Genomic DNA, 24,714 nt, shown 5'->3' with positions numbered 1-24,714 from the left:
TGCACTAACAATAGGAGTTGTTGTCCCAAAGGCGGGAAGGCAGGTGACAAGCCTGTGCCCAAAGGCAGGTGACAAGCCTGCCTTACCTCCTAAATAAGTGCATATAAAAGCATTGGGCTTATTTTGGACAGATTTTGGCAAGAGTGAAACCTCTTGCTTCTCATCTTTCTCTGGTTTACATACACACCCAAGCCCACTCTGACAAATGGTTTAGCTATTTGCATTTGAGGTTTGGTCCAACAAAATCGGTCATATGGACACATTTTTACACATTACGCACTTCAGCGGTCCCGTTCTGTGAGCTTCTGTGAGCTTGTGTGGACTCTCACTTCATGGTTGAGCTGTTGTTTCTCCTAGATGTTTCCACTAAACAATAACAGCACTTACAGTTGACCGGGCAACTCTAGCAGGGCAGAAATTTAACAAACTGACTTGGACTTCTTGGAAAGGTGGCTGAGCTCTTCAGTACGGGCCATTCTACTGCAAGTGTTTGTCTATGGAGATTGCATGGCTGTGTGCTCAATTTTATACTCATGTCAGCAACAGGTGTAACTGGAATAGTCAAATCCACTCATTTGAATGGGTGTCCACATACTGTTGGCTGTGTAGTGTATATCATGATTCGCCCATAATTTTGAAAAAAATGGAGAAATGAGTTTTTGCCCATATTGCCCAGCCCTACTGGTTATCATAGTTATCACCAGACAGTATTTCATGAGACAAATGGCTCCTTTATCATTACATGCTGCTCTCTCTTCACAGATGCTCTGCGAATTATTAGTGGAAAGGGGTTGGATAGTAAAGAGCATCGATTTTAGTGATGTCGCTTGTTGAAACTGAAGAAGGTTGATGTTTTGATTTGTCACTGCAGTAAGCATTAGGTTAGACAGGATAGACTGAGCAGTAGGATGGACTTTTTGTTTTTGTCACAACAGCTATGTGGAATTGTCATTGAAAACTAGTAAACACATGTTTACTATACATTACTAGTTTACTACACTAAAGGTTTTCGATAAACCTGTTCTCTGTCTTGGTTGACTGACTGTCTGTACTTGCATGTTTGTGCGTGCTTGCTTATACAGTGCCTTCAGAAAATATTCACACCCATTGACTTTTTCCACATTTGTGACCGACCGGCTCTATTTAGCTAAATTTGAAATTGTGTTTTTTACATTGGATAAAAGTAATCTCAGAGCTAGCAGGTGAGCATACACTGCAGGTGAGGAGTAAGGGGAGTAATTCTGCTTTGAAAGTTGATAAAGTTGGAACCCCTCTTTTGAGAAAATAGTCCTTGAATGTTTCGGTATACCTACTGGAGAGCTCTTTGTCTTCACCCATTCAGTGTCTTTCACACCCTCTTACGCCTTAGCCCCACCCTTCTCTTTAAGGATTTGCATGTGAGGCCATGTGCTTAAACAGTGTGAGTAAGGTAGTGTAGTAAACAACCAAATATTTCAAGACTAAAAGTGGTGTAATTATTAGAAAAAATATGCTTTATCTGGTCCTTGGCCTATATCCTAATCTGACTTTGGTGCACTTCATGTTTTTCTTCACATTACCATCTCTGGTAAACACACACTATTTCAAATAAAATTTAAATTTACCCCTCAGCCACATCTAGCTAAGTGGATGGGTGACTATTGTCTAGACATGTACAGATGACCGTATAATTAGCAATGCAATGGATTTCTGAGATACTAATAATATTACTAAACAGATCATACACGTAACGTTAGCGTGCGAGCCAGCCAGCTAACAGTACACTTTAACTTGCAATGAAAATGATTTTCTGACAAATTGGATATGTATAATATCTGAAAGTGTAGCTAGCTAGACTCTTACCCATATACATGGATGAACACTTCTCCCTCTCTGTCACGGATGTCATGGTTGCCCTTAGTTTGAAGATGTAATCCGGAGACAACCAACTGGGCTCGTAATTTAACCATTTTATTCGTATTTACAGATGGCATACAAGTTTCTTATTAAGGTACATGAAAGTTCACATGTTCCAAAGTTCACATTTCTGCCAAAAAATGAATTTAGGTTAAAAGAAAATTACATTCAAATGCCTCTCCTGTGAAGTGCGACATACACCTAGTTTCCTGAAACTAGTCTCATTAAAACAAAGCGCAAATTAAAAGTACGAATTTCGGAGCATCGTAGCACCATAAGGTGCAAAAACTCAACTTACCCAGTTGCGGGACCACTTTTTGGAAGCACACCACTCGATTTCGTTTCTACGTTATATTGGCATCGAACATGTCACCCTCCCTAGGAGAGGGGGTGACCTCGATAATTTATTGTTAAAATGAGAGGCTGCCTGGATCTTTAATTTAACCTCTCTGGGATATGTGAGATGCTAGCGTCCCACCTGGCCAAAAGCCAGGGAAAATGCAGAGCACCAAATTCAAATAAATTACTATAAAAATCAAACTTTCATTAAATCACACATGCAAGATAGCAAATTAAAGCTACACTTGTTGTGAATCCAGCCAACATGTCAGATTTCAAAAAGGCTTTTCGGCGAAAGCAAACGATGCTATTATCTGAGGATAGCACCTCTGTAAACCAAGAGAGAAACCATATTTCAGCCCTGCAGGTGCGACACAAAATGCAGAAATAAAAATATAATTCATGCCTTACCTTTGAGCTTCTTTTGTTGGCACTCCAATATGTCCCATAAACATCACAAATGGTCCCTTTGTTCGATTAATTCTGTCAAAATATATGCAAAATGTCAATTTATTTGGTGCGTTTGATCCAGAAAAACACCAGTTCCAACTTGCTCAACATGACTACGAAATATCTCAAAAGTTACCTGTAAACTTTGCTAAAACATTTCAAATTACTTTTGTAATACAACTTTAGGTATTTTTTAACGTAAAAAATCGATAAAATTGAAGACTGGATGATCTGTGTTCAAGACAGGAAGTAAACAAACTGAAGCATTCTTTCTGGTCACGCACCTCGATCTAACAGTACACTTCAAGTGACCCTCGTTCAAGATGGCCGTTCTTCTTCATTACACAAAGGAATAACCTCAACCAATTTCTAAAGACTGATGACATCCAGTGTAAGTGATAGGAACTCCAAGAAGGTCCCTTAGAAATCTGGATTCCCAATGAAAAACTTTTGGGGGGAAAAAATGGTTTGTCCTCAGGGTATCGCCTGCTAAATAAGTTCTGTTATACTCACAGACATGATTCAAACAGTTTTAGAAACTTCAGAGTGTTTTCTATCCAAATTATCCTACTAATAATATGCATATCTTATCTTCTGGGGATGAGTAGCAGGCAGTTCAATTTGGGCATGCATTTCATCCGGATGTGAAAATACTGCCCCCTGTCACCAAGAAGTTCAAGACCCTTTCTCCCTTCGGTCTCAACGTAGACTTTGATCTGAAGCCATTCTTGTGATTATTGTGATTTTGCTATTGTAAATGTTTGTAGGCCTGTGTAGCCAAATTATTTATCTATGATCGTACGCTATCCATTTGTTTTTTTGTATGCTATTTTAATATATGAGAATTAACCAATGATATCAGGCCACATGATTACAGAAACCTGTGTGTGTTTCTACAATTTAAAAAACATTTTTCCATCTGATCTCGTAGGGTGTGCGCCTCTCCTTTTATTTTTCACGTGTTCCACTCCGCTAGACAGCACCTCGCCTAAATAGAGGTGTGTTTCTTTCGCTTCCAGAAGACATTTCTGCCAAAAAATGCATTTTGTTAAGAAAATAAATGTTTATGTTCAAATGCCTCTCCTGAGAAGTGCGACGTACACCTAGTTTCCTGAAACTAGTCACATTTTGTTATAGCCTGAATTTAAAATGGATTAAATCAAGATTGTGTGTCACTGGCCTACACACAACACCCCATAATATTCCAAATGGAATTGTGTTTGTAGATTTTTTTTGTAGATTTATTATTTAAAAAAAATTCAAATGAATGAAAAATGAAAAACAAACATTTTCAGTCAAGCCTAAATAAGTTCAGGAGTCAAAATGTGCTTTAATAAGTCACACAATAAGTTGCATGGACTCACTCTGTGTACAATAATCGTGTTTGACATTTTTAAATGACTACCTCATCTCTGTACCCCACACGTACACTTACCTGTAAGGTCCCTCAGTCGATTTGTGAATTTCAGACACTGATTCAACCACAAACACTAGGGAGGTTTTCCAATGCCTCGCAAAGAAGTGCACCTATTGGTAGATAAAATAAAAAAGCAGACATTGAATAACCCTTTGAGCATGGTGAAGTTATTAATTGCACTTTGAATGGTACGTCATCACACCCAGTCACAAAAAATATATAGGTGTCCTTCCTAACTCTGTTACCAGAGAGGAAGGAATCCGCTCAGCGATTTTTGCCGTGATGCCAACAGTGACTTTTTAAAACAGTTGCAGAGTTTAATGGCTGTGATGGGAGAAAACTGAAGATGGATCAACACTGTCGTGTGTTTGGCTATGATGGATTAAGTGATATGACATGCTATTCTATAAAATAATTTCTCTGTAATTAATATTACCCGATTAAGCTAATCATGTAAATGTAATTAACTAGAAAGTCGGGACACCACGAAATAATGTTAATATAGCTGTTATCTTCCGAATAAACTCTTAAAGACCTGGTAATCTTTCACGTAACATCAATCAATATTTAATCGTCACCTTATTTCAGTCTCATCTGAACATTGGAGAATTCTTGGTTATCTTCACGAACACTGGCTAACAAGTTGAATCAGCAATACAAACGTTGGTTTAATAATTTATTTACTAAATACCTAAATAATCACACAGAATTACATAAACACAGAATGGATCATACATTGATTACTAATTATGTCCTACAAGAAAACGTATGACGGCTGGTTACACAAAGAGAGGGGGTTGAGCTTGAATGAAAGCGAGGGAGGACTGAAGAACAAAGGGAGAAGCTATGCAATCGTAAATACAGAATCTTATGCATTCTAAATAACCACCCATTTGGAAAAGGAAAATGCAATAAATATTTACTCTGAGCTGCACTTCAGTAGGTTGGTTATAGATGGAAGACCGTGTTTTCCAACAGAGATCTTCCTTGTCCTTTGAATAGTGTCTCTGGTGGTGAACTGAATACGTTGTAGTATCATCGTTGTGTGGTAGACTGGATACGTCGTCCGTCCTTTCCTAGCCCACGTTTACAGTGGCCGCTGCTAACTCAATGGCTAGGAGGTATCACTTCTGGAGTGAATAAGAGTTCAACGTTCATACCAAGTTGCAATACTTTTAGCTCATGCTATATTCTTGCTGGTATAGTCAAAATTCATCCTTTCGGTCTGTTGATCGTCATCTTCACGTTGAAATTTGATGCTAATTTCGCTAGGTTATTATCTGAGCCCTTTCAACGTGGGGACCGTCGTCCTCAGAACACAAAGGTACGTTTTCGTCAAGTGCTTTATGTAGGAGGGGAGAGAAGGGTGTGTTTCATAGTTTATAACCATTGTCTGTTCACATGGACATGGCCACTGAGTTGAGCATATTTTACTCTATGACAAACTGTTCTCTCATTAAGAAGCTAAATTACATTTAATCTTTTCACAAATAGTTTCATATTTAAACATTTAAATTGCACAACAATTCCATGTGAATCTTATAACTATAATGTGTAGACTTTCCAAGATACAATTTGTCGTCCTAACATCAGTAATAATGTCTCAGACGTCAACTGATCTGGCATCATTTTCATTTAGTACCAACGCATATTTTCAGCTGGTTGGATTACCGAAATATGGTTCCTTTCCCCCCACCTTTTGATGTTCCCAGACTCTCAATGCTTAACAAAGGCTTTTCAAGAGTCCTACTGTAGAGTCAAGAGAGAGGAAAGGGAGAAAGGTATTTTTGGGGGTGTCATTAACCTCACCCACAGGCCAACGTCATGACAACACCATTGTAGTTCATCCACAATACTAACCTAAATGACAGTGAAGAAGGAAGCTCTGTACAGAAAAAAAATATTTCAAAACATACTGTCGTGGCCAAAAGTTTTGACAATGACACAAATATACGTTTTCACAGGTCTGCTGCCTCTGTGTCTAGATATTTTTGTCAGATGTTACTATGGAATACTAAAGTAGAATTACAAGCATTCCATAAGTGTCAAAGGCTTTTATTGACAATTACATGAAGTTGATGCAAAGAGCCAATCTTTGCAGTGTTGACCCTTCTTTTTCAAGACCTCTGCAATCCACCCTGACATGCTGTCAATTAACTTCTGGGCCACATTCTGACTGATGGCAGCCCAATCTTGCATAATCAATGCTTGGAGTTTGTCAGAATTTGTGGGTTTTCTTTTGTCCACCCACCTCTTGAGGATTGACCACAAGTTCTCAATGGGATTAAGATCTGGGGAGTTTCCTGGCCATGGACCCAAAATATTGATGTTTTGTTCCCCGAGCCACTTAGTTATCACACTTGCCTTATGGCAAGGTGCTCCATCATCCTGGAAAAGGTATTGTTCGTCACCAAACTGTTCCTGGTTGGTTGGGAGAAGTTGCTCTCGGAGGATGTGTTGGTACCATTCTTTATTCATGGCTGTGTTCTTAGGCAAAATTGTGAGTGAGACCACTCCTTTGGCTGAGAAGCAACCCCACCACATGAATGGTCTCAGGATGCTTTACTGTTGGCATGACACAGGACTGATGGAAGCACTCACCTTGTCTTCTCCGGACAAGCTTTTTTCCGGATGCCCCAAACAATCGTAAAGGGGATTCATCAGAGAAAATGACTCAGCAGTCCAATCCCTGTACCCTTTGAAGAATATCAGTCTGTCCCTGATGTCTTCCCTGGAGAGAAGTGGCTTCTTTGCTGCCCTTCTTGACACCAAGCCATCCTCCAAGTCTTCGCCTCAATGTGCATGCAGATGCACTCACCTGCCTGCCTGCTGCCATTCCTGAGCAAGCTCTGTACTGGTGGTGCCCCGATCCCGCAGCTGTATCAACTTTAGGAGACGGTCCCGGCGCTTGCTGGACTTTCTTGGGCGCCCTGAAGCCTTCTTCGCAACAATTGAACCGCTCTCCTTGAAGTTCTTGATGATCCGATAAATGGTTGACAGAGGAAGAACAATGATTCCAAGCACCACCCTCCTTTTGAAGCGTCCAGTCTGTTATTTGAACTCAATCAGCATGACAGAGTGATCTCCAGCCTTGTCCACAAGAGAATCACTGACATGATGTCAGCTGGTCCTTTTGTGGCAGGGCTGAAATGCAGTGGAAATGTTTTTTGGGGATTCAGTTCATTTGCATGGCAAAGAGGGACTTTGCAATTAATTGCAATTCATCTGATCACTCTTCATAACATTTTGGACTATATGCAAATTGCCATCAAAATGTACATCCTGTTTTCAATAAGGCACTAAAGTAAAACTGCAAACAATGTGCCAAGAAATTCACTTTGTTTTATTTTTTATTTCACCTTTATTTAACCAGGTGGGCCAGTTGAGAACAAGTTCTCATTTACAACTGTGACCTGCCCACGATAAAGCCAAGCAGTGCGACACATACAACAACACGGAGTTACACATGGAATAAACAAATGTACAGTCAATAACACAATAGAAAAGTCTATATGCAGTGTTTGCAAATTAATGTAGTAAGATTAGGGAGGTAAGGCAATAAATAGGCCAGAGTGGCAAAATAATTACAATTTAGCAATTAAACACTGGAGTGATTGATGTGCAGAAGATGAATGTGCAAGTAGAATTACTGGGGTGCAAAGGAGAACAAAAATAACAATATGGTAATGAGGTACGATGGTGCAATGATCTGTAAGCTGCTCTGACAGCTGATGCTTAAAGTTAGTGAGGGAGATATGTGTCTCCAGCTTCAGTGATTTTTGCAATTCGTTCCAGTCATTGGCAGCAGAGAACTGAAAGGAAAGGCGTCCAAAAGAGGAATTGGATTTGGTGATGACCAGTGAAATATACCTGCTGGAGCGCGTGCTACGGTTGGGTGGTGCTATGGTGACCAGTGAGCTGAGATAAGGCGGGGCTTTACCTAGCAAAGACTTATAGATGACCTAGAGCCAGTGGGTTTGGCGACGAATACGTTGCGAGTGCCAGCCAACGAGAGCATACAGGTCGCAGTGGTGGGTTATATATGGGGCTTTGGTGACACACCGGATGGGGCTGTGATTGACTGACTGCATCCAATTTGTTGAGTAGAGTGTTGGAGGCTATTTTGTAAATGACATCGCCAAAGTCAAGGATCGGTCGGATAGTCAGTTTTATGATGGTATGTTTGGAAGCATGAGTGAAGGAGGCTTTGTTGCGAAATAGGAAGCTAATTCTATATTTAATTTGGGATTGGAGATGCTTAATGTGAGTCTGGAAGGAGAGTTTACAGTCTAACCAGACACCTGGGTATTTGTAGTTGTCCACATATTCTAAGTCAGAACCGTCCAGAGTAGTGATGCTAGACAGGCGGGCAGGTGCGTGCAGCGATTGGTTGAAGAGTATGCATTTAATTTTACTTGCATTTAAGAACAGTTGGAGGCCATGGAAGGAGAGTTGTATTGATATTTTGTCAGGACAAGATGCTAGAATATGCATATAATTGACAGCTTAGGATAGAAAACACTCTAAAGTTTCCAAAACTGTAAAAATATTGTCTGTGAGTATAACAGAACTGTTGTTGCAGGCGAAAGCCTGAGAAAAATCCAATCCGGAAGTGCCTCATGTTTTGAAAGCGCTGCGTTCCAATGAGTCCCTATTGAGCAGTGAATGGGCTATCAACCAGATTACTCTTTCTCCGTATTCCCGAAGCTGTCTACAGCATTGTGATGTAGTTTTACGCATTTATGTTGAAGAATACCTGTAGGCTACATTGCGCAAGTGGTCAGCTGATGCTCCCAGAGAGATTCTCGCGTAAAATACAGAGGTAGCCATTAATCCAATAGATCCTACTGAAAAACGAATTGTCCCGATGGATATATTATCAAATAGATATTTGAAAAACACCTTGAGGATTGATTATAAACAACATTTGCCATGTTTCTGTCGATATTATGGAGCTAATTTGGAATATTTTTCGCCGTTTTCGTGACTGCAATTTCCGGGTGATTTCTCAGCCAAACGTGAAGAACAAACGGAGCTATTTCGCCTACAAAAATAATATTTTTGGAAAAAAGGAACATTTGCTATCTAACTGGGAGTCTCGTGAGTGAAAACATCCAAAGCTCATCAAAGGTAAACAATTTAATTTGATTGCTTTTCTGATTTCCGTGACCAAGTTACCTGCTGCTAGCTGGACAAAATGCTATGCTAGGCTATCGATAAACTTACACGAATGCTTGTCTAGCTTTGGCTGTAAAGTATATTTTGAAAATCTGAGATGACAGGGTGATTAACAAAAGGCTAAGCTGTGTCTCAATATATTTCACTTGTGATTTTCATGAATAGGAATTTTTTATAACATTTTTTTATTTCACCTTTATTTAACCAGGTAGGCTAGTTGAGAACAAGTTCTCATTTGCAACTGCGACCTGGCCAATATAAAGCATAGCAGTGTGAACAGACAACACAGAGTTACACATGGAGTAAACAATTAACAAGTCAATAACACAGTGGGAAAAAAAAGAGAGTCTATATACATTGTGTGCAAAAGGCATGAGGAGGTAGGCAAATAATAAAAATTTTGCAGATTAACACTGGAGTGATAAATTATCAGATGGTCATGTACAGGTAGAGATATTGGTGTGCATAAGAGCAGAAAAGTAAATAAATATAAACAGTATGGGGATGAGGTAGGTAAAAATGGGTGGGCTATTTACCGATAGACTATTACAGCTGCAGCGATCGCTTAGCTGCTCAGATAGCAGATGTTTGAAGTTGGTGAGGGAGATAAGTCTCCAACTTCAGCGATTTTTGCAATTCGTTCCAGTCACAGGCAGCAGAGAACTGGAACGAAAGGCGGCCAAATGAGGTGTTGGCTTTAGGGATGATCAGTGAGACACCTGCTGGAGCGCGTGCTACGGGTGGGTGTTGCCATCGTGACCAGTGAACTGAGATAAGGCGGAGCTTTACCTAGCATGGACTTTTAGATGACCTGGAGCCAGTGGGTCTGTCGACGAATATGTAGCGAGGGCCAGCCGACTAGAGCATACAGGTCGCAGTGGTGGGTGGAATAAGGTGCTTTAGTAACAAAACGGATGGCACTGTGATAAACTGCATCCAGTTTGCTGAGTAGACTATTGGAAGCTATTTTGTAGATGACATCGCCGAAGTCGAGGATCGGTAGGATAGTCAGTTTTACTAGGGTAAGTTTGGCGGCATGTGTGAAGGAGGCTTTGTTGCGGAATAGAAAGCCGATTCTAGATTTGATTTTAAATTGGAGATGTTTGATATGAGTCTGGAAGGAGAGTTTACAGTCTAGCCAGACACCTAGGTACTTATAGATTTCCACATGTTCTAGGTCGGAACCATCCAGGGTGGTGATGCTAGTCGGGCGTGCGGGTGCAGGCAGCGAACGGTTGAAAAGCATGCATTTGGTTTTACTAGCGTTTAAGAGCAGTTGGAGGCCACGGAAGGAGTGTTGTATGGCATTGAAGCTCGTTTGGAGGTTAGATAGCACGGGCCGGAAGTATACAGAATGGTGTCGTCTGCGTAGAGGTGGATCAGGGCCGGAAGTATACAGAATGGTGTCGTCTGCGTAGAGGTGGATCAGGGAATCGCCCGCAGCAAGAGCGACATCATTGATGTATCCAGAGAAAAGAGTCGGCCCGAGAATTGAACCCTGTGGCAACCCCATAGAGACTTCCAGAGGACCGGACAGCATGCCCTCCGATTTGACACACTTAACTCTGTCTGCAAAGTAGTTGGTGAACCAGGCAAGGCAGTCATCAGAAAAACCGAGGCTACTGAGTCTGCCGATAAGAATATGGTGATTGACAGAGTCAAAAGCCTTGGCAAGGTCGATGAAGACGGCTGCACTGTACTATCTTTTATCGATGGCGGTTATGATATCGTTTAGTACCTTGAGCGTGGCCGAGGTGCACCCGTCACCAGCTCGGAAACCGGATTGCACAGCGTAGAAGGTACGGTGTGATTCTAGATGGTCAGTGACCTGTTTGTTGACTTGGCTTTCGAAGACCTTAGATAGGCAGGGCAGGATGGATATAGGTCTGTAACAGTTTGGGTCCAGGGTGTCTCCCCCTTTGAAGAGGAGGATGACTGCGGCAGCTTTCCAATCCTTGGGGATCTCAGACGATATGAAAGAGGTTGAACAGGCTGGTAATAGGGGTTGCGACAATGGCGGCGGATAGTTTCAGAAATAGAGCGTCCAGATTGTCAAGCCCAGCTGATTTGTACGGCTCCAGGTTTTGCAGCTCTTTCAGGACATCTGCTATCTGGATTTGGGTAAAGGAGAACCTGGAGAGGCTTGGGCGAGTAGCTGCGGGGGGGGGGGGCGGAGCTGTTGGCCGAGGTTGGAGTAGCCAGGAGGAAGGCATGGCCAGCCTTTGAGAAATGCTTGTTGAAGTTTTCGATAATCATGGATTTATCGGTGGTGACCATGTTACCTCGCCTCAGTGCATTGGGCAGCTGGGAGGAGGTGCTCTTGTTCTCCATGGACTTCAGTGTCCCAGAACTTTTTGGAGTTAGAGCTACAGGATGCAAATTTCTGCCTGAAGAAGCTGGCCTTTGCTTTCCTGACTGACTGCGTGTATTGGTTCCTGACTTCCCTGAACAGTTGCATATCGCGGGGACTATTCGATGCTATTGCAGTCCGCCACAGGATGTTTTTGTGCTGGTCGAGTGCAGTCAGGTCTGGAGTGAACCAAGGGCTATATCTGTTCTTTGTTCTGCATTTTTTGAACAGAGCATGCTTATCTAAAATGGTGAGGAAGATACTTTTAAAGAATGACCAGGCATCCTCAACTCACGGGATGAGGTCAATATCCTTCCAGGATACCCGGGCCAGGTCGATTAGAAAGGCCTGCTCGCAGAAGTGTTTTAGGGAGCGTTTGACAGTGATGAGGGGTGGTCGTTTGACTGCGGATCCGTAGCGGATAAAGGCAATGAGGCAGTGATCGCTGAGATCCTGGTTGAAGACAGCGGAGGTGTATTTGGAGGGCCAGTTGGTCAGGATGACGTCTATGAGGGTGCCCTTGTTTACAGAGTTAGGGTTGTACCTGGTGGGTTCCTTGATGATTTGTGTGAGATTGAGGGCATCTAGCTTAGATTGTAGGACTGCCGGGGTGTTAAGCATATCCCAGTTTTGGTCACCTAACAGAACACACTCTGAAGCTAGATGGGGGGCGATCAATTCACAAATGGTGTCCAGGGCACAGCTGGGAGCTGGGAGCTGAATATTTATGTCCATTGCGTTATGCTAATTAGTGTCAGTTGATGATTACGCTCCCTCATGCGGGATGGGGAGTCACTAGAGGGTGATTGACAGAGCCGAAAGCCTTGGCCAGGTTGATGACTACGGCTGTGCAGTATTGTCTCTTATCGATGGCGGTTATGAAATCGTTTAGGACCTTGAGCGTGGCTAAGGTGCACCCATGACCAGCTCGGAAACCTGATTGCATAGCGGAGAAGTTATGGTGGGATTTGAAATGGTCGGTGATCTGTTTAACTTGGCTTTCGAAGACCTTAGAAAGGCAGGGTAGAATAGATTTAAGTTTTTAACAGTTTGGGTCTAGAGTGTCTCCCCCTTTGAAGAGGAGGATGACCGCGGCAGCTTTCCAATCTTTGGGGATCTCGGATGATACGAAATAGAGGTTGAACAGGCTAGTAATAGGTGTTGCAACAATTGCGGCAGATACTTTTAGAGAGGGTCCAGATTGTCTAGCCCAGCTAATTTGTAGGGGTCCAGATTTTGCAGCTCTTTCAGAACATCAGCTATCTGTATTTGGGTGAAAGAGAAATGGTGGAGAATTGGGCAAGTTGCTGTGGGGGGTGCAGAGCTGTTGACCGGGGTAGGGGTAGCCAGGTGGAAAGCATGGCCAGCCGTAGAAAAATGCTTATTGAAATTCTCACTTATCGTGTATTTATCGGTGGTGACAGTGTTTCCTAGCCTCAGTGCAGTGGGCAGCTGGGAGGACTGAATCCAAAGCATTATGTTTGGAGCAAATCCAACACATCACTGAGTACCACTTTTTGTATTTTCAATCATGGTGGCAGAATCATGTTATGGGTATGCTTATCATTGGCAAGGACTAGGGAGTTTTTTGGGATAAAAATAAACTAGAGGTAAGCACATGCAAAATCCTAGAGGAAACCTGGTTCAGTGGCTTTCCATCAGATACTGGAAGATGAATTCACCTTTCAACAGTACCATAACCTTCAACACAAGGCCATATATACACTAGAGCTGCTTACCAATATGGCATTGAATGTTCCTGAGTGGGCTAGTTAAATATTTGACTTAAATTGGCTAATAAATCTATGGCGACTTCAACATCGCTGTCTAGCAATGATCAACAACCAACTTGAGAGATTGAAGAATAAAAAAATATATAATGTGCAAATATTGTGCTATCCAGGTGTGCAAAGCTCTTACCCAGAAAGACTTACAGCTGTAATCATTGCCAGAGGTGATATTGACTCGGGTATGTATACTTTAAAGTATTTTTACTTAAGTAGTTTTATGGGAGATCTTTACTTTACTATTTGTATTTTTGACAACTTTTACTTTTTACTACACTACATTCCTAAAGAAAATCATGTACTTTTTCTCCATACATTTTCCCTGACCCAAAATTACTCGTTACATTTTGAATGCTTAGCAGGACAGGAAGATTTTATAATTCACACACTTATCAAGAGAACGTCCCTGGTAATCCCTTCTGCATCTGATCTGGCGGACTCACTAAACTCAAACACTTCGTTTGGGTTATTTTTCCACCACTGTATTTCATTTTTTTGGGAGGGGGGAGGGGGGGGCTAAATTTAAAAATAATAATAATAATATTCAGTCTTTAACAGAAAAAAATGTGGAGTAAATCAAGGGGTAAGAATACTTTCTGGAGGCGCTGTATGTAAATACATATTTGCATGCAGAATGAATAGCCTATGCCTTTTCAGTTCCCAATTTGGCTATGTGTGTGTGAGAGCTTTCCAGAGCATGAGTACATGCAAGCGAGAGTGTGTCTGTGTGGGCGTGTGTACGTGCTCTTGCTCTTGCACAGCGCTCGGGCAGTCTTAGGGAGAGAACCTGCCAGCACATGTGCACCTGTTGCATAATCTGGAGCAGTGGCTGTGAAGCGCAGCACTCTCTTATGTAACCGGCTGGGCTGGGGTTGGGGGTGTGTCTGTGTCTGTCTGTGGGCTGAGCTGTCTGAGGGCACTGCAATTCTTAGTGCAACTTTTGACAAATGAAAAAGACCTAGCTAAAAGACAGTCAACATGGCTCTTTAAATTGCAGTTCATTTTCTCAAATCGGGTTTGTCCGTTTTATCAAAGGTTATAATGCATATTACCTCTTTATGTGAGTGTTATACCACACAGTCCATTTGCCATAGGTGAAGCTTGGGTCAAACTGTTTGATGGAGAAATTATTTGGGTTTATGAAATGTGCCTGAAAAGAAAATATTCGTTTGGGACAATCTGAAGCAATGAAGAGAGAGGGTTATGAGATGGGCATATACTAGAATCTCTTACGAGAAAACGAGCTCCAGGCATGGTTCCTATTAGACATAATTGGTTGACACAAAGTTGTCACTATATGTGACCAATCAATTTGAGACGTTCTCACAAGTGGCCACATTTACATGCACACCAATATCCCATTATTATTCAGTATACTCAATTATCGAGTTGACGCATATAAACATCATATCCTGTTCACAGTCACCCGAAAACGTTTGTATCCCGGTTATGAGAAACCTGCATAAAATGCCTGGGATATTCTGATCTTCGATGGAATACTGTGGCATGTCTTTTCCCATTTACTGTTGTTTATTGCAAACCGTTTTACACATCCCATTGTGTGATGTTTTCATCTGATTGTCAAACATCACTTTAAAAAGTAGGCTACCTGCACAGTTCCATCCACCATAATAATTCCATAATAATTTGTTTTGCTGATACTCCATACTGGACATTATAGACTACTGACTTAGGCTACTTTCGCCCCTAATTTAGATACATTTGTTTGTCAACTATAGTTAAATACATGCAACTTCTCTTCTGTCCTAACTTTTTGCCCTAGAAGACTAAATAAAATAGTGTTCACTAGAAAGTCTTATATTGATCAAATTAATACATTAGTAATCTAGTTATCAACATTAAAGTTGTCTGTTTCGTTTAGGGACTGGGGAGTAAAACACTAACTCCAAAACAGTGGCAAGATTGTTCCTGTGCAAAATGTCAAAATGTCATCAGTTTGACCGGTTTTAAGGAAATTAAAACGATGAGACACATTGCAAAGTCTTCAGTTGGTTTTGGGTGCATATTATACAGTGCCCCACTGTATGTGGTTGAAATACTGTCTGCTTGCATAACAATGTCAAAGATAACACTGTACACGTGCATTCACATTTTCTCGATGTTCAATGAAATAAATAATATTTCTCCACTCCTGTTCACAAGACAAAATGTAATATTTGTTGTATAATTTCACTGCAAGAAATGCATAATTCTGCAGGAGTTAATATTATTTTACATGTGAGAGGTTATAGGCCCACTGTCAGTGTCCACATTTCAGTTACTATTCCATTTAACCCATATTCAATTAGGAATATTCTGTTTATTTCTGGAGACAGGGATACTCGTGAGCAGGATATCAAAGGTGCATGTAAACAGCTTATCCCAAACAAGACCATTAATTGGATTATGAACTACTATCCAGACTACTTTGACCACGTTTACATGCGCAATGTCATAACCAGCCTTCTCACAACCTATTTATAATGTTGTGACAACGTTATGTTTTAGTAGTGAAGAGGAGGGGGGAGCACCCTGCCTCATCTCACCAGCTTCCCTACTCCCTGTTATGGTCTCAAGTGTCCCTGGTCGTGACTCTCCAGCCCAGGTGTGGACCTCTTGACTCTACATGTCTCTCATTATCACAGTTAAGCACCGTTGAAAAGGATATGAAGGGCCTGTTGAAATGTCAGTATTTTAAAACACACATAGCCACCGGCCTGCATCTGCTGTTATGTGCTGGATACGCAACTACTGCTAATGTGATTCATGTTGAGCGTATCATGACTGGTTATGAATAGATAACAGCTCTATCCTCCATGACAAAAGGGGCATGTGTGCTCCTTGTATTTCTGCAATCTTTTTAATAACGTTTATAGATAATGAAATATTGATGAGAACCTTCAAGCGTCTTTTCTATAGTAACCTACGCAAAATTATTTCTGTATACTGTCCTATTATTTTGTTTTCAATTGGACGTGCTTATTTTCCTGCTTTTAGGGAAACTGGAAACACTAAAAGATGGCCAAGCTCCCTCCGACAAGTGTTTGAAAGACGGCTGCCCAGACTACTTACCCACGTCTGTCTCCAGTAAGTTATTAACACCACCTAAGTCTCTACAATGACCCCCTTAAAAGGTATTCTGCCTTTGTCTCATTAGCATTTTCCTCTGTGTATAATTGACAATGCAGCAGGCTTTAGAACTCTCCATGTCCATTTTTTAAAAACCTTTATTTAAGGAGGCAAGTCAGTTAAGAACAAATTCTTATTTTCAATGACGGCCTAGGAACAGTGGAGTAACTGCCTGTTCAGGGGCAGAACGACAGATTTGTATCTTATCAGCTCGGGGATTTGAACTTACAACCTTTCGATTACTAGTCCAACGCTCTAACCACTAGGCTACACTGTGTGTGTGGTCTGGGCAGATCTTAGTGGTCTATAGCCGCTGCCTCTGGAGCATATGTACAATATACTGTAGCGAACATGGGTTTGAATCCGGTCCTCTGCTCTTTCAGCACTTTCTATCCTACCTATCACTCTTTTTTGAGGCCATGTGATATGAACTGCCAACCACTTGTCCTTATCATGAATGTTTTAATTAACAGCATTTTGCACATGGATCCCCAAACTCAATGTGCTGTAACAGTGGTTCTTAATCAGAACATGGTTAGTTCAGTCAGTTCTCAGTCCTTCATGTTCAGTAGCCCTCTAGGTGTGTTCCTGTTCAGGGAGCTGTGTAAATGTGAAGTGTTGGCTACTCTCTCTAGTCAGTTAGCCTCTGGAAGGTTCCACGCTGAGGAAGGGTGTCGAGACAGGGTGTTAGAGGTAGGATGTTAAAGCAGCATCCTGGAGAGGGAGAAGCAGAGGGGATGACTCATCGTCCTCATCTTTGTTCTCCAGCCCAGTGTGTGTCCATGGATCACAAGCACTTCAGGGGCCTCTACACCTGTTCTAACCCCTCACTTCTCTCTATGCTATTTCTATCCCTCCATCTCTGGCTATGTTTCACCCTCTCAATCTCTCCCTTGCTTTTTTCTTTTCACCCTCTCATTTTTTTCTGTCACGTAGAGGGGTCACATCATCCCATGTGTTTAAACCCTTTCATCCTGTGTTGAAGTCCTACATCTACTATTGTGAAGGGATTTCAGCCTGTGCAAGTTTTAGAATTTTGTCAGAATGTTTTTGAATTATAAACGTGTCACTCATTGTCAGGAAGATCTGGGACACTACTACCGTTGTGTACATTTATCATTCGTTTCGTACACTATTTTTATGTCCAGTGATGGTGGAGGAGGACGATGGGACGGAGCGTGTGTGTGACACTCTGCTGATGTGTATCGTGACGGTGCTGAACCAGGGCCTGAGGAACGGAGGGGGAGTAGGAGACGTGCTGAGGAAGCCTTCCAAAGACGTGAGTGACCTGGTACAATCAATCAGTTGATCAATGAACCAGTCAGCCAGTAATTGATGGATGGGAGGATGGATTGACTGTTTGTTTTACAAAAAGTATAGAAAACAAAAGGCCAAATCTTTTTCATGATGATGTTTATGATAATGGTATTCATTGGGATGCTGATGATGACGATGCTGAGTATGATGACGTGTATAGTGATACAACTTTTCATGAGGATGCTGATGAATATCTCGCTGGTCCTCTCGTTACCCAGGATCCTCTGTTTGCGGCCCGTGTGGTGTATGACCTACTGTTCTTCTTTATTGTCATCATCATCGTCCTCAACCTCATCTTCGGCGTCATCATCGATACGTTCGCCGACCTGAGGAGCGAGAAGCAGAGGAAGGAGGAGATACTGAAGACCACCTGCTTCATCTGTGGTGGGTACACAGCCCTACATAGCACTTCATAACTCCACATAGCGCTACATAACACTATGTAGCACTACGTAGAACTACATGGCACTATACAGCACTAGAGCACCACATAACAGTACATAGCACTACATAACTGTACAAAGCACTACAAAACTGTACATAGCACTACAAAACTGTACATAGCACTACAAAACTATACATAGCACTACATAACTGTACATAGCACTACATAACTGTACATAGCACTACATAACTGTACATAGCACTACATAACTGTACAAAGCACTACACAACTGTACAAAGCACTACACAACTGTACATAGCACTACATAACTGTACAAAGCACTACACAACTGTACAAAGCACTACACAACTGTACAAAGCACTACATAACTGTACAAAGCACTACACAACTGTACAAAGCACTACATAACTGTACAAAGCACTACACAACTGTACAAAGCACTACACAACTGTACATAGCACTACATAACTGTACAAAGCACTACACAACTGTACAAAGCACTACACAACTGTACAAAGCACTACATAACTGTACAAAGCACTACACAACTGTATAAAGCACTACATAACTGTACAAAGCACTACACAACTGTACAAAGCACTACACAACTGTACAAAGCACTACACAACTGTACATAGCACTACACAACTGTGCAAAGCACTACACAACTGTACAAAGCACTACACAACTGTACAAAGCACTACACAACTGTACAAAGCACTACACAACTGTACAAAGCACTACACAACTGTACAAAGCACTACACAACTGTACAAAGCACTACATAACTGTACAAAGCACTACACAACTGTACAAAGCACTACATAACTGTACAAAGCACTACATAACTGTACAAAGCACTACACAACTGTACAAAGCACTACACAACTGTACAAAGCACTACACAACTGTATAAAGCACTACATAACTGTACATAGCACTACATAACTGTACAAAGCACTACATAACTGTACAAAGCACTACACAACTGTACAAAGCACTACACAACTGTACAAAGCACTACACAACTGTATAAAGCACTACATAACTGTACATAGCACTACATAACTGTACAAAGCACTACATAACTGTACAAAGCACTACACAACTGTACAAAGCACTACACAACTGTACAAAGCACTACACAACTGTACAAAGCACTACACAACTGTACATAGCACTACATAACTGTACAAAGCACTACACAACTGTACAAAGCACTACATAACTGTACAAAGCACTACACAACTGTACATAGCACTACATAACTGTACAAAGCACTACACAACTGTACATAGCACTACATAACTGTACAAAGCACTACATAACTGTACAAAGCACTACACAACTGTACATAGCACTACATAACTGTACAAAGCACTACACAACTGTACATAGCACTACATAACTGTACAAAGCACTACATAACTGTACAAAGCACTACACAACTGTACAAAGCACTACACAACTGTACATAGCACTACATAACTGTACAAAGCACTACACAACTGTACATAGCACTACATAACTGTACAAAGCACTACACAACTGTACATAGCACTACATAACTGTACAAAGCACTACATAACTGTACAAAGCACTACACAACTGTACATAGCACTACATAACTGTACAAAGCACTACACAACTGTACATAGCACTACATAACTGTACAAAGCACTACACAACTGTACATAGCACTACATAACTGTACAAAGCACTACACAACTGTACATAGCACTACATAACTGTACAAAGCACTACATAACTGTACAAAGCACTACACAACTGTACATAGCAGAGAAATACAAATAGTACAGTTCTGTTGCTTTATTTGTTGCCCTCTGTGTGAAACTGTGGGGGGTTTTGTATCATCATGATGAAAATTCAGTAAATCGTGTCATTCTACAGTAAATTCCTTGCATCTTGCAACTTGGTAGCAATACCCATTCCACTGTCTTGGAATGTTAGAAAGAAATCGAACTAGCTATACTGTGCTTGTAGATATTAAACATTAATATTTGCTGTAGATATACAGTAAGACAGGATGGAGGCTCTAAAATATGGTTAAGAACACCAAAGAAAGACGGAACGGTAAAGTTAATTGTTGTTATCAGAGTGTATAAGTAATGTTTCACCTCTCTCAGGGTTGGAGAGGGATAAGTTTGACAACAAGACTGTGTCATTTGAGGAGCACATCAGGTCGGAACACAACATGTGGCACTACCTGTACTTCCTGGTTCTGGTGAGGGTGAAGGACCCCACGGAGTACACTGGCCCCGAGAGCTACGTGGCCCAGATGATCAAGGTGGGTAGTTACTTCGCTACCTCCATGCTCTACACATGTCTTGTGTGTTTTATCACCAAGGTACTGGTGATGCAATGATAAGTCAGGATTTTATATTTGAGCCCCTACGCTGAATGTGAAAACCGTGTTGGAACGTTAAATTCCCACTCCTTGCCTCACACAAACACAAAGTTTGTCCTGACAGTGTATGTGTATGCAGTAGCCATAGCGTCTCAAAGTGTGTGTTCCTCCTCCTCATCTTTGTCCTCAGCAGCCAGACACGGTGTTCTAGTGTGACTGTGAACCCCCAGCCTCTGCAGCAGACTCAGCCAAAAAAAGAGAGAAAAAAAACACCCAAAACGTGACTGAGCCTCACCCCCCCCCCCCTTCCCCCTGCCCAGCATCAGTCTCCCTTTCTTCTCTCTTCCTCTCCTTTTAATTATCTTCTCAGACTTGGTTATAAAGCTACAGTGCAGTACTTCTCTCAGGTTTCACAGAAACTAGTGACTCTTACTATTATACTCTGACCTTCACCCCTTTAGGGTTGTAGTACTGTGATACTCAGACCTGCCCCCTTCTAGGGTTGTAGTACTGTGATACTCTGACCTTCACCCCTCTAGGGTTGTAGTACTGTGATACTCAGACCTTCTCCCCTCTAGGATTGTAGTAGTGTGATACAGTAATATAAAGGGTGGAGTCATCAGCTCACTGTATGTAATGAGTGCTGCAAACTGTCTGGAAAAGAAGCCATACAGAGGAGCTTTTATGTATTGGGTAGGTATTATGATGCATCGTTAGGCTTGTCATGAGCATGAATATCCCCCTCATAATTCCTTATAATCATCTCATAATGATTCTAACTACTACCAGCGATTTTGAATCTGTTCAAACGTTGAAACAAAGAGATACTTAACATATGATATGCCTTGTTATAAAACATAAAAGCTCATACATGATTATAAGATGTTATAAAGCATTATAGCTGGATGCTTTAAGTAACGGGTTACCAAAAGGTGTTTTAGATGGTTGCCAAGAGGTTCATGGATTTAAACATCATTGTGGTGATTTACATTACGACATAATGGGAGATCAGGGATGATTGTATAACAATGCAGATTTCCATAACATAATTGACAATTGAATCTATTTTAGCATGTTTTATACAAGTGATGCGCCCTCTTCTGACGGCCAGCCAGTCCAAGGTACTAGTGCATGGTGACTTCATGGTGAGTCTTTTTATGTAGGGCCTATAAGAACTGTGATTGGCAGAATCCTGTTTGTGTGTGTGTGTGTGTGTGTGTTGCATGCTTACAGTGCATTCGGAAAGTATTCAGACCCTTTGACTTTTTCCACATTTTGTTACATTACAGCCTTATTCTAAAATGTATTACATGTTTTTTATCCTCATCAATATACACACAATACCCCATAATGACAAAACGAAAATGGGGTCCTTAAATGGGTTCTTGGGAGGTGACCAAGAACCCGATGGTCACTCTGACAGAGCTCCAGAGTTCTGTGGAAATGGGAGAACCTTCCAGAAGGACAACCATCTCTGCAGCACTCCACCAATCAGTCATTTATGGTAGAGTGGCCAGACAGAAGCCACTCTTCAGTAAAAGGCACATGACAACCCGCTTGGAGTTACCAAAAGGCACCTAAAGGACTCTCAGACCATGAGAAAACAAGATTCTCTGTCTGATGTAACCAAGATTGAACTCTTTGGCCTGAATGCCAAGCGTCACGTCTAGAGGAAACCTGGTAACATCCCTAGGGTGAAGCATGGTGGTGGCAGCATCATGCTGTGGGGATGTTTTTCAGTGGCAGGGACTGGGAGACTAGTCAGGGTTGAGGGAAAGATGAATGGAGCAAAGTACAGAGAGATCCTTGATGAAAATCTGCTACAGAGTGTTTAGATTCACCTTCCAACAGGACAATGCCCCTACGCACACAGCCAAGACAATGCAGGATTGGCTTCGGGACAAATCTCTGAATGTCCTTGAGTGGCCCAGCCAGAGCCCAGACTTGAACCAGATCGAACGTTTCTGGAGAGACCTGAAAATAGCTGTGCAGCAACACTCCCCATCCAAACTGACAGACCTTGAGAGGATCTGCAGAGAAGATTGGTTGAAACTCCACAAATTCAGGTGTGCCAAGCTTGTAGCATCATACCCAAGAAGACTCGAGGCTGTAATCGCTGCCAAAGGTGCTTCAACATAGTACTGAGTAAAGGGTCTGAAAACGTATGTAAATGTGATATTTCAGTTTTATTTTTTGCAAAAATGTAGGGGGTATTGTGTGTAGATAAGAGGGGAAAAACGTTTTTAATTCATTTTTAGAATAAGGCCATAACGTAATAAAATGTGGAAAAGGTGAAGGGGTCTAAATACTTTCTGAATTGTGTGTGTGTGTGTGTGTGTGTGTGTGAGATTTATCACAGTGAGCACAGAACCAGCAGGTGTACTGCAGCCACAGCTGTGTTACATAATGCATCTCAAGTGGCCTGCTAATGGATCAGCCTTGCATGGCACGTGCTCTCCCGTCCCTTTCTTCCACAAACACTCTCGCACACAGACACACACTTCTTAGCAACGTGTCCGTCGATTGCAACAGGATAGAGGAAGACGAGAGGGGCCTCTGAACTCATGATCTATAGAAGCCAAAGTTCAGCGTGTCCCTGTGTGGGGAGCCCATACATCACACACGCATCGTCTCTCTCACTCACTCACACAGACACACGCGCGCGCACACACACACTCCTCTGAGTCGGTCAGTTTTTACCTAGGTGAGTCAAGTGAAAGGCAGCACATTTAGTACAGTCTCCAGCAGGGATGGGTGAATTGAACAACTGTGGCTCTTTCTCAAGACAGTGATTAACACAATCATGTCCTGCTTGCTTTTCTTAGTTTGATAGCAGTGTAGTGGACTATAGGCCACTAGGGTTGATTATGGAAGTGGATTGGTCAAAAAAAGAATGCTTCCTCAGGTGAGGTGTGAGCAGGTAACCTTATGGGTGGTGCTATGTCAGTGACTAGCCAAATAAACAAAGGAAAAGTCAAAACGGTATCCTTGGGATGTCACACCATTGAAGTTGAAATGTAAAAGGTTAAGGTTAGGGTTGGGTAAGTCTTATGTTTAGGGTAGGGACGTCCCAAAGATTCCAAATAGCACTAACCAATAAACAAAGGCCCTACAGAGGGCACCTGTACCTGACTATACCCGAAACATACTCTGGAGTTTAATCATGGTTCATTAATTAGTCATCCCTCTGAGCAGGTTAAGAGTGTGTGAGTGTGTGTCCCTATAACTCCCCTTTATCGGTCTGTTCTCTCTGATTTTCTCGCTCTCTCTCTCTCTTTCATATACACACACACACTCTTTCTCTCTCTGTTGCAGGGTCGATTCCTCCACTAGAGACTCAGTGCTGCTGGCAGGAGAAGCCATACACAACTCCTCTTAAGCCTAAAATGGTTGTTCCCCTAGTCACTATCATGCTGAGTTGTGTGCTTTGTCCATGTTCTGTTCTGTGCCTGGTGGAAAAGCTTCACAGCAAAATGGCGAGCGCCAACCACTGGAGTGCCACTGCGAGTGGTGTAGTCTGTAGTGTGAGACAAAGTGAGGTGTCAGAATGGTTCAGTGAAGCAGTACTGAACCCCTGAATCACCCTCATATACTGTACACTGTTATTATTTTGCCAGGGGATTGTGCCCAAGTAAATTTTTACGCTGTGGTGTTATTTGGGGAAAGACTTGTTATGTCAGAGGTAGGCTGGGATTGTTTATATTAGCCCATACACACAGCTCAAATGCTAGTCTGTGGACTACACTTTTAGTAAAAGCACTCTCAGCACCTTTTTAAACTGTGTTTTTCAGCCAAACTGGCAACAAGAGCTTACATAACACCAGCTGATTGCAATCTTTCTGTCTCACTGAACGTCATCTTATCTCACACACACAGATACAAATCCGCACATGCGCACATCGGAGCATAAGCAAGAATATAATCAACACACATCTGCGCGAAACACACACACACACACACACACAGACAAACCGACACACAGATATTGGCACAGACACACGTACACAACTTAAGCCTATTACATAATGCTGCTGTTATATAATGGGCCCCGTTCTCCTTTTCAAATCCTTGTTTACT

General features: G+C 41.8%; 1 protein-coding gene across 2 annotated transcripts in view; it reads left to right on the top strand.

The window, feature by feature from the left end:
* LOC109866991 (inositol 1,4,5-trisphosphate receptor type 2) overlaps positions 1-24,714 on the top strand; it is a 151,913-nt gene that overhangs the window by 112,858 nt on the left and 14,341 nt on the right. The window contains exons 52-55 of one of the 2 annotated variants that reach the window (XM_031801972.1): positions 16,415-16,504; positions 17,695-17,825; positions 18,082-18,247; positions 20,417-20,577. In XM_031801972.1, coding sequence (XP_031657832.1) covers positions 16,415-16,504; positions 17,695-17,825; positions 18,082-18,247; positions 20,417-20,577 — 548 coding nt within the window. Of the gene's footprint in view, positions 1-15,925; positions 16,231-16,414; positions 16,505-17,694; positions 17,826-18,081; positions 18,248-20,416; positions 20,578-24,714 lie in introns of those variants that run through there. The other variant, XM_031801973.1, reaches the window with a different exon arrangement.

Source organism: Oncorhynchus kisutch, linkage group LG22, assembly GCF_002021735.2.
Source record: "Oncorhynchus kisutch isolate 150728-3 linkage group LG22, Okis_V2, whole genome shotgun sequence".
NCBI lineage: Eukaryota > Metazoa > Chordata > Actinopteri > Salmoniformes > Salmonidae > Oncorhynchus > Oncorhynchus kisutch.
This window is presented reverse-complemented; position numbering and strand designations above follow the sequence as displayed.